Genomic DNA, 10,913 nt, shown 5'->3' on the forward strand with positions numbered 1-10,913 from the left:
CACCAGCAGCAAGGGCTATTTAGTGCAGAACAAAGACTTGGTTGGGGTTCAAGCATCAGTGCTATAGTGACTTTCTCTGCTGCTTATAGAAAGAAAGGTTCTTATTGGCAGCCCCCAAAGAGGGTGCCTTGGGCAATTCCCAATCCCTTCCTAACATGACCTTGTTTTCCTGTGGACTGAGACCAAGATGTTCCTCCCACCCTGCTCTTCTTGAAACCCAATCCCCTTTTAATTTGTATAAGGTCCACATTCCTGGGATAGACTGATTGCAGAAACTGCTTTCTCCCTCAGAGACCAAGCTAGAGACTTAGGTAAGAAGCCCAAGAGTTGGTTTCAGAGGCTGCTTCTGCTTGAGGGTTTGAGAAGGGGGTTCCAGAATGACCGAGACTAGCCTGAGAATCAGGATGGGCAGACACGAGCAGTGGGTAGAGCTGGGGTCAGGAAAGGAAGACGCAGGCTGCAGGGAACCCATGAGGCTGGAGAAGGGACAGCACTCTGGCTGGGGAGGCTCAAATCTCTCTTAGGAACACAATGGCGTCCCTATGTTGTGGTGTCAGACACGGAGCTGAGCTTCCCTTGCATTGGAGGACAAGAGGGCTCTATCAACTGTGATCCTGGGTGAATACTGGGTGGTTATTTCAGGGGTACAGCTTGCCTTACTCAAAATCTTTCTTATTAATGGTTTATTCAAAAGGATCACCTAATGAGCTGCATGAGTGTATTTTATTTTCCAAATATATTTCATATCAAAAGACTTTCTATATTCAAAGACAGGACTTCTAGGATTTTAGGTCATTTCTGAGGTCACCACCTAGAGAGGCGGACGACCCTTCTGTAGGAAGTGGGGGTCAAATGTTTGTGGGAAGAGTATATGTGAGTGTCTCCTTACTTAGAAAAACTCTTAGGAGGACAGACATCTTTCTGGTTGACTGTAAGCCAGGGAGGCTACAGGTGGGAGCTGGGGTTCTCTTTCTAAGGTGATGCTTTTCCTCCTCTCCCCCTTTTCTCATTCAGATTCCTCCAGTGGAGTGAGGTCATCATGGCTCTGAAGTCTCTAGTCGTGTTGCCACTGCTGGTCCTGGTGCTGCTGCTGGTTTGGGTCCAGCCTTCCCTGGGCAAGGAATCTGCAGCTGCCAAGTTCGAGCAGCAGCACATGGACTCTGGCAACTCCCCCAGCAGCAGCTCCAACTACTGCAACCTGATGATGTGCTGCCGGAAGATGACCCAGGGGAAATGCAAGCCAGTAAACACCTTTGTGCATGAGTCCCTGGCCGATGTTAAGGCCGTGTGCTCCCAGAAGAAAGTCACTTGCAAGAATGGGCAGACCAACTGCTACCAGAGCAAATCCACTATGCGCATCACAGACTGCCGCGAGACTGGCAGCTCCAAGTACCCCAACTGCGCCTACAAGACCACCCAGGTGAAGAAACACATCATAGTGGCTTGTGGCGGTAAACCGTCCGTGCCAGTCCACTTCGATGCTTCAGTGTAGATCTCCCCCTGAGGCCAGAACAGTGAGATGCACCGATTCATCACAAAGGCATCTGCCTCTCCCTCTTGTTTCCTTACCCTGAGGGCAATAACTCAAGTTAGTTAAGGTTTTTATCCCTGCAACCCCCACCACACACACCCACCCACACACACACACCCATGTTTCCCTGGCATGAGGGCAATAACTCAAGCTAGTTAGGGCTCTTATCCAACATACACATGCTCCCCTGGCCTGAGGCTTGCCCCTGTGTAGTTTGGGGATTGAGAAGTGGGTTGTAATATGGGACCCATGTTAACCTAATCACTGCTACTTTCAATAAAACACACTTGCAACCACCTGAATTACTGATGCTGTCCCCATGCATGAGGGCTTCAGTGGTTGTGGTGCATAGGCTTAGTTGCTCCAGGGCTTGTGGAATCTTCCTGACCCAGCGACTGAACTCATATCCCCTGCATTGACAGGCAGTGCCACCAGGGATGTCTCCATTTTACTTTTTTTTGAGGAGCTATTGCCAAATCAGAAAGATGCTTCGCTCTCACTTGGAAACTTGGAACTCTCCTTTCAGAGGCTAGAAAGGACTTCAGAGATCACCAAATGAGGGGATGATAAGTAGATTTCAGCTTGTGGACCAACTCTAAGTGGAAATGCCTGCCTAGAATGTTGTAGAAAAATGCCTAAACAGTGATGTGATGGAGCAGTGGTCTCCACCAAAGGCTTGAGGGAGGGGAGGGTGTTCGTGTCATCCATTGGCAATCCCTGAGCTAATGAAACCCCTGCCTTTTACAGGAGGGCACCCTGAGTCTTAGAGAGGTTAAGTGACCTGCTCCTGGCATCTGTTAGTTAGCGTCTGACTGAGACCAGACCCTGGGTGTCCTGGCCACTCAGTTGTTGCTCCTTCCACTACTGGAGTCTGCCACAAGGGGGAAATCCCCCAGTCTCCCTCCTTCACGGAGAGCTGTGGAGTCATAGCTTTCTTTGCCCGAGTTGTTGGTAGCTGTCACAGGTTCCCAGTGCACCTGTGAGGCTACTCAGTTCTCCACAACCCTTGCTTACATCATTGAAAAGACTAGACTCGGCTTCTGTCAGCATGTAATCCTTTCATATGATCCTCTGTGCACACTTGCATCCGGTTCTAGACAAGTTCACAGAACCAGAGAGAGATCCTGCTGCTGCTGCTGCTAAGTTGCGGCAGTCATGTCTGACTCTGTGCGACCCCATAGCCGGCAGCTCACCAGGTCCCTGGTCCCTGGGATTCTCCAGGCAAGAACACTGGAGTGGGTTGCCACTTCCTTCTCCAATGCATGAAAGTGAAAAATGAAAGTGAAGTCGCTCAGTCGTGTCCGACTCTTAGTGACCCCATGGACTGCAAGCCTACCAGGCTCCTCTGTCCATGTGATTTCTCAGGCAAGAGTGCTGGAGTGGGGTGCCATTGCCTTCCTACTGCCAACCAATTTAACCAGTGCTGTCATCATGTGTACATTTATAAATAGTGGAATCAATTGTGTGTTTTTAGGTAAAGTGAGTGCTTAACCTTGGAGTCTGTGGTGTGAGGGGCAGACAGCTGATTCAGTGGTAGTAGGGATCTCACTACTTACAGTGAGGATGGAGGAGGGAAAAAAAGGGAAGCTGTTTCTAGATCTATTTTCTGTAGATAGAATTTTCCCTAAGTTCATTTAACTCTTGCTTCCAAACTGGAAGTTCCTCATTAATCCTGCTGAGCTAGAGCTAAGAGAGCACTTTAGTGGAGGTTCAAACACTCACTTGGAGTTTTGCTGCACCTACTCTGTAGAGTCACCAGTTCTGGCTACTGGTTCTCTGCATGTTCTGGGCCAGGGGACCATGTGAGCCTCCTTCTTTGGGTTCCACTGTTCCACTGCAGGGGGCAGTGTTCCCTCCCTGGTTGGGGAACTAAGAGGCCACATGGTGGGACCAAAAAAACCAAACACCACCGCCAACAAAAACCAGAGGTTTCTCTTCTGTGGAGAGAGTATTGCTGCCCCACAAATAAAGGAGTACTAACCTCTTCCAGGAGACTAACTCAGGCAGATTAATCTTAAAATTGAGGTGCTAACTGTGAAGATGGGCATCTGTACAAAGACAGAAATGACTATATCCTGTGATTCTTCTAAGATGGGAGGGATTGCCCTGCAACAATATTGCTACACTGGTGGACACCCCTCACTCAGTCAAACTGTGCTGTCATCTCTGGAATGCGGTAGAAAGTGAAAAATAAAAGCCATTTTTATAAAATAAATAATAGAAAATTCTGGAACAGTCATCCATTTCATAATTTGATCACTTTGAGAAAAGTTTTAGAAAAATGAACTAGAAAGTAGGTGAAGTCAAGCCTGAGCTTTCAGGGTTTTGTCTGTGAAATACCAACAGTCACTGAGGCTGGCCCAGATATCCCTCCATGGATTGGTAAATAAGGGCCTTTGGTTAGAAGAATGTGCATTTTGTTTCACCAGCAGTGAGATGTGTTAACACTCTAAGGTAAGGTAAGTGAAGTCGCTTAGTCGTGTCCGACTCTTCGCGACCCCATGGGCTGTAGCCTACCAGGCTCCTCCATCCATGGGGTTTTCCAGCCAAGAGTACTGGAGTTGATTGCCATTTCCTTCTCCAGGGGATCTTCCCAAGCCAGGGATGGAAACCAGGTCTCCCACATTGCAGGCAGACACTTTACGGTCTGAGCCACTGTGGCGCTTTAGAGTTGACGCTCTAAACTGAAACAAAACCCAAGAACTTTAAGGACAAGTCCCTACCCTTCTCATCAGGTGCACTTGAAAGGGCTCATCAGGATAGTTCACCACTGAGGGCAACATTTCAAAGTTATCAGCTCTCAGGCTGCCATCCTGAAAAGGGAAAATAACTGAAATATTCAGCAGGAGGACACAGGTTAAACAAGTGATGGCACCAATGCAGGATGGCACATTTTGCTGCCATAAATTCTACCCTAGGAGAACTACATGGGAGTGGAAAACATTCCTTTTATGTTGCTGAGTGAAAAAGCAGAACATGGAATAGTATGTATCTCCCCACACATTTTACTTCTAAGTGTAATCAGGAAAAGTACTGGTTGGAAATTTGCAAATACCTAAAAGCATTTGTCTTTTGGTTGGTGAGATTACAACTGACTAGATTTGGAATTTTTCCAAATTTTCTAACGTTTATTTACTGAATATGTGCTACTTTTTAAAACTAGAAACAAATTTAAAATGTCATTTAAAATAGTTGCCCCTTAAATCAGACATTCTGAGGTTCTCTCCAGTCCTCTGCTTGCTGCAGTGAAGACTGCACACTTACCTGGAATTCTGGACTCCTCCTCAGGAAGGTGATAAGGATGGGGGAATGTTTGGAATTCCAGGGCTGCTCAGAGAATTCCTGACTACTTTTTATGTGGTCAATCCACACCTTTCTCCCAAGAACCCTCCAGGTAAAATGTTTCCCCCTCCTTATAACTGCAGTTTCCCATCTGTTGTCCTTCAGAAGACTGATTGGTAACATATACCTTCCAGGGTATCTTTATTTTAATGCAACAATATTTTTTCTAAGAAGAATTGCCACTGACTTCTCCCTTGGTGTCCTGCCATCCACTCTAAGAAAAGTTAAAGAAGCTTGATGTCAGCAAGAAAGCAGGATCTTTGTGTGAATACATATAAAGGTATAATTAAAAGTTCTATTAAGGACTTCCTGGTGGCCCCAGTGGTTAACAATCTGGCTGCCAAAGCAGGGAACACCACTTCTATCCCTGGTCCAGGAAGATTCCACATGCCAGGGTACAAATAAGCCTGTGCACCACAGCTGCAAAGCCTGCCCTCCAGAGCCCGAGAGCCGCTACTACAGAAGCCCAGGCCGTAGAACCTGTGCTCTGCAACAAGAGAAGCCAGTGGAGTTAGAAGTCCATGCATGACAGCTAGAAAGTAACTCCTGCTCACTGCAAGTAGAGTGGACTCACTGCAAGCCCACATGCAGCAACAAAAACTCAGCACAGCTAGAAAATAAGATGGTAAATACAAATTTTTTAAAGTTTCATTAAAAGCTCTGATACTTTTAAGCTGTGTGACCTCAAGCAAAGTGCTTCTATCTTCTTCTGAGTCACCCCAGAGCAGCTTGTATTAGCTACAGAGGGGTCCTTACGGACCGTCTTTCAAGCACCAAAAAAAAGTACAAGCACTTTGCTTGAGGTTAGGTTAGGCATTATAATGGATCCTCTGAAAACTGATGCTGTGATGGAATGCTTGATTCTAACCCAGATTAATGCTCAGCTACTATGGTTAACAAGGCTTTAGAAAGGTATCTAAAAAGTTAGTAACACCATTCATGAGAGTAAAAAATGGAACTGTCACATTCATTTGGTTTGCATTTCTTTTCTTCTCTGGAAGAGTCTATCTCAAATGTCTTTAATTCCCCCATTATCTTAGATGATCAATATTGCAGGAAGGAAGATTCCACAAGGTCCTCTAAGGGATCAAACACATTGACTGATTCACATTAGTCAATGGTTACAGGTTAAGACTTTATATAAAACCATTGTTAAGGATATTCAGAGGATGTAAAGGAAATAAAGCCATTTCTTCTTTGACCTTCACTTCTTCCACTTTTTATTGTCCTGAGAGTGATGTGTGTGTGTGTGTGTGTGTGTGTGTGTTAGTCATTTAGTGTGTCTGACTCTTTGTGACCCCATGGACTGTAGCCTGCCAGGCTCCTCTGTCCATGGAATTCACCAGGCAAAATACTGGAGTGGGTTGCTATTTTGGGGTTGAAAATCAGGAGGACACACAGTTCTGAACAGAACTGATGGTGCCCACAGGTCACAGAGCCTTGCCAGATAGAAGCTTTCAAATACTGATGGAAATGCCATGCCATTTACCTTCATGGCACAAGGACCTACAAAAAAGCAGGAAGAAACTTCCTATAGCCTTCCTTTTCTAGTATAAATGTCAGAGCTTACTCCCACTCCTTTCCTCATAGAAGTCTCATGCTTCTTCTGAGATGCAGATTGTTAGAATGATGGGAGTCAGAGTCTGAACTGAGGGGACTTGTGAGTGAAGTTGCAGAAGGAAGTTAGCCCATGTGAAAATTTGTGAGAACCTTCTTTCTTGATGTGCCTCTATTCCCTGATGCCAGAGAGCATTCCATGTCTAAAAAGCCTCTCCTTAAGGTTCCATAGCCGCAAGGGCCTCTATATGCAGATACCAGCAATCTGGGGGACAGCAGGCAAGGGGAGGCCTTCTTGTGAATAGTGGTGCTTGATGCATAAAAATTGTAAAACAGTGGAATAGAAAATATAATAGAAAACAGAAACAGATTCACAGACATAGAAAACAAACTTGTGGTGAAAGGGGTTGGGGAAGGAATAAATGAAAATTTGGGATTCAGTTCAGTTCAGTTCAGTTCAGTTGCTCAGTCGTGTCCGACGCTTTGCCACCCCATGAATCGCAGCACGCCAGGCCTCCCTGTCCATCACCAACTCCCGGAGTTCACTCAGAGTCCATCGAGTCAGTGATACCATCCAGCCATCTCATCCTCTGTCCTCCCCTTCTCCTCCTGCCCCCAATCCCTCCCAGCATCAGAGTCTTTTCCAATGAGTCAACTCTTCGCATGAGGTGGCCAAAGTACTGGGTTTCAGCTTTAGCATCATTCCCTCCAAAGAAATCCCAGGGCTGATCTCCTTCAGAATGGACTGGTTGGATCTCCTTGCAGTTCAAGGGACTCTCAAGAGTCTTCTCCAACACCACAGTTCAAAAGCAGCAATTCTTCAGTTCTCAGCCTTCTTCACAGTCCAACTCTCACATCCATACATGACTACTGGAAAAACAATAGCCTTGACTAGACGGACCTTTGTTGTCAAAGTAATGTCTCTGCTTTTGAATATGCTATCTAGGTTGGTCATAACTTTCCTTCCAAGGAGTAAGCGTCTTTTAATTTCATGGCTGCAGTCACCATCTGCAGTGATTTTGGAGCCCCCCAAAATAAAGACTGACACTGTTTCCACTGTTTCCCCATCTATTTGCCATGAAGTGATAGGACACGATGCCATGATCTTCATTTTCTGAATGTTGAGCTTTAAGCCAACTTTTTCACTCTCCACTTTCACTTTCATCAAGAGGCTTTTGAGTTCCTCTTCACTTTCTGCCATAAGGGTGGTATCATTTGCATACCTGAGGTTATGACCAACCTAGGTAGCATATTAAAAAGCAGAGACATTACTTTGTCAACAAAGGTCCGTCTAGTCAAGGCTATGGCTTTTCCAGTAGTCATGTATGGATGTGAGAGTTGGACTATAAAGAAAACTGAGTGCTGAAGAATTGATGCTTTTGAACTGTGGTGTTGGAGAAGACTCTTGAGAGTCCCTTGGACTGCAAGGAGATCCAACAAGTCCATCCTAAAGGAGATCAGTCCTGGGTATTCACTGGAAGGACTGATGTTGAAGCTGAAACTTCAATATTTTGGCCACCTGATGCGAAGAGCTGACTCATTTGAAAAGAATCTGATGCTGGGAAAGGTTGAAGGCATGAGGAGAAGGGGACAACAGAAGATGACATGGTTAGATGGAATCACTGACTCAATGGACATGAGTTTGGGTAAACTCTGGGAGTTGGTGATGGACAGGGAAGCCTGCCGTGCTGCAATTCACGGGGTCGCAAAGAGTTGAACTGAAGTTTAGTCACGGAGAACCTCATTGTCCAGTGGTTAAGATTATCACTTGCAATGTAGGGGATGAAAGTTCAATCCCTTGTTGAGGAACTAAGATCCCACATGCTGGGGACAGCTAAGCCCACGTACTGCAACTAGAGAGTCTATGTGTGGCAATGAAGATCTTGAATGCCAGAAGTAAGAACTTGATACAGCCATACAAACTAATAATATTAAAAAGAACAAACTAAAATTTGGTCAGTTACTTAGAAACCAACAATTGAAAATATAATTCTAGTTCTAAGGACTTCCCTAGGATTACAGGTGGCGCTAGTGGTAAAGAACCCACCTTCTTATGGGGGTAGACTCAGAGATGTAAGATCGAATCTGCCTGGGTCCATCCCTGGGTCAGGAAGATTCCCTGTAAGGGGACATGGCAACCCACTCCAGTATTTCTGCCTGGAGAATCCCATGGACAGAGGAGCCTGGCGGGCTACATTCTATAAGGTTGCAAAGTATGGTACACCACTGAAGCGACTTAGCATGCTTAGTCACGAATGGTGACTAAGACGCCACACTTTGAGGGGACCCAGGTTTGACCCTTTGTTGTGAGACTAAGATCCCATAGGCCAAGTAACAAATATATGTATGTATGTGTATATATATATAGTACATGTACACACACACACATACACACACACACACACAAAATCTAACAACACTTTAAGCATATTTATTGTTAGAGGTAGCAGTTCAGTTCAGTCACTGAGTCGTGTTTGACTTTTTATGACCCCATGGACTGCAGCATGCCAGGCTTCACTGTCTATCACCAATTCCAGGAGCTTGCTCAAACTCATGAACACTGAGTCAGTGATGCCATCCAACCATCTCATCCTCTGTCATCCCCTTCTTCTCCTGCCTTCAATCTTTCCCAGCATCAGGGTCTTTTCCAAGGAGTCAATTCTTTGACTGGTGGCCAAATTATTGAAGCTTCAGCTTCAGCATCAGTCCTTCCAATGAATATACAGTACTGATTTCCTTTAGGATCTACTGGTTTGATCTCCTTGCTGACCAAGGGACTCTCAAGAGTCTTCTCCAACACCACAGTTCAAAAGCATCAATTCTTCAGTGCTCAGCTTTCTTTATGGTCCAACTCTCATATCTATACATGACTACTGGAAAAACTATAGTTTTGACTAGATGGACCTTTGTCAGTAATGTCTCTGCTTTTTAATATGTTCTGCAGGTTTGTCATAACTTTTCTTCCAAGAAGCAACTGTCTTTTAATTTCATGGCTGCAGTTACCATCTGCAGTGATTTTGGAGCCCAAAATATAAAGTCTGTCACTGCTTCCATTGTTTCCCCATCTATTTGCCATGAAGTGATGGGACTGGATGTCATGATCTTAGTTTTTTGAATGTTGAGTTTTAAGCCAACTTTTTTACTCTCCTCTTTCACTTTCATCAAGAGGCTCTTAGTTCTTCACTTTCTGCCTTAGGGTGGTGTCATCTGCATTATCTGAGGTTATTGATATTTCTCTTGGCAATTTTGATTCCAGCTTGTGCTTCATCCAGTCCAGCATTTCGCATGATATACTCTGCATATAAGTTAAATAAGCAAGGTGACAAACAGCCTTGATGGACTCCTTTCCCATTTGGAACCAGTCTGCTGTTCCATGTCCAGTTCTAACTGTTGCTTCTTGACCTGCATACAGATTTCTCAGGAGGCAGGTCAGGTGGTCTGGTATTCTATCTCATTAAGAATGTTCCACAGTTTGGTGTGGTTTACACAGTCAAAGGCTTTAGTGTAGTCAATGAAGAAGAAGTAGACATGCTTCTGGAATTCTCTCGCTTTTTCTATGATCCAATGGATGTTGGTAATTTAATCTCTGGTTCCTCTGCCTTTTCTAAATCAGCTTGAACATCTGGAAGTTCTCAGTTCATGTCTGTTGAAGTCTCGCTTGGAGAATTTTGAGCATTACTTTGCTAGTGTGTGAAATGAGTGCATTTGTGCAGTAGTTTGAACATTCTTTGACATTGCCCTTCTTTGGAATTAAAATGAAAACTTACTTTTTCCAGTCCTGTGGCCACTGCTGACTTTTCCAAATTTGCTGGCATATTGAGTGCAGCGCTTTAACAGCATCCTTTTTTAGGATTTGAAATAGCTCAGCTGGAATTCCATCACCTCCACTAGCTATGTTAGTAGTGATGCTTCCTAATGCCCACTTAACTTCGCATTCTAGGATGTCTGGCTCTAGGTGAGTGATTATACCATTGTGGTTATCTGGGTCATTAGATCTTTTTTGTACAGTTCTTCTGTGTATTCTTGCCACCTCTTCTTAATGTCTTCTGCTTCTGTTAGGTTCATACTGTTTCTGTCCTTTATTGTGCCCATCTTTGCATGAAATGTTCCCTTGCTATCTCTAATTTTCTTGAAGAGATCTCTAGTATTTCCTATTCTATATTATCCTGTATTTCTTTGCATTCTTCATTTAAGAATGCTTCCTTATCTCTCCTTGCTATTCTTGGAACTCTGGATTCAGATGGATATGTCTTTCCTTTTCTCCTTTACCTTTCATTTCTCTTCTATTCTCAGCTATTTTTAAGGCCTCCTCAAACAACCATTTTGTCTTTTTGCATTTCTTCTTCTTGGGAATGGTCTTGATCACCGCCTCATGTACAGTGTTACAAATCTCTGTCCATAGTTCTTCAGGCACTCTATCAGATCTAATCCCTTGAATCTATTTCTCACTTCCATTGTACAGTTGTAAAGGATTTGATTTAGG

At 44.5% G+C, this 10,913-nt stretch overlaps 1 protein-coding gene across 1 annotated transcript; it reads left to right on the forward strand.

Moving 5' to 3' along the window:
• The first annotated feature begins 272 nt into the window (after positions 1 to 272).
• LOC104988187 (seminal ribonuclease) lies at positions 273 to 1,824 on the forward strand. The gene is made up of 2 exons (XM_010839431.1): positions 273 to 311; positions 1,015 to 1,824. The coding sequence occupies exon 2, from the start codon at positions 1,040 to 1,042 to the stop codon at positions 1,490 to 1,492; it is 453 nt and encodes a 150-aa protein (XP_010837733.1). The 5' UTR covers positions 273 to 311; positions 1,015 to 1,039; the 3' UTR covers positions 1,493 to 1,824.
• Positions 1,825 to 10,913: the final 9,089 nt, after the last annotated feature.

The sequence above is a fragment of the Bison bison genome, unplaced genomic scaffold, assembly GCF_000754665.1.
Source record: "Bison bison bison isolate TAMUID 2011002044 unplaced genomic scaffold, Bison_UMD1.0 scf7180017864117, whole genome shotgun sequence".
Taxonomy (NCBI): domain Eukaryota; kingdom Metazoa; phylum Chordata; class Mammalia; order Artiodactyla; family Bovidae; genus Bison; species Bison bison.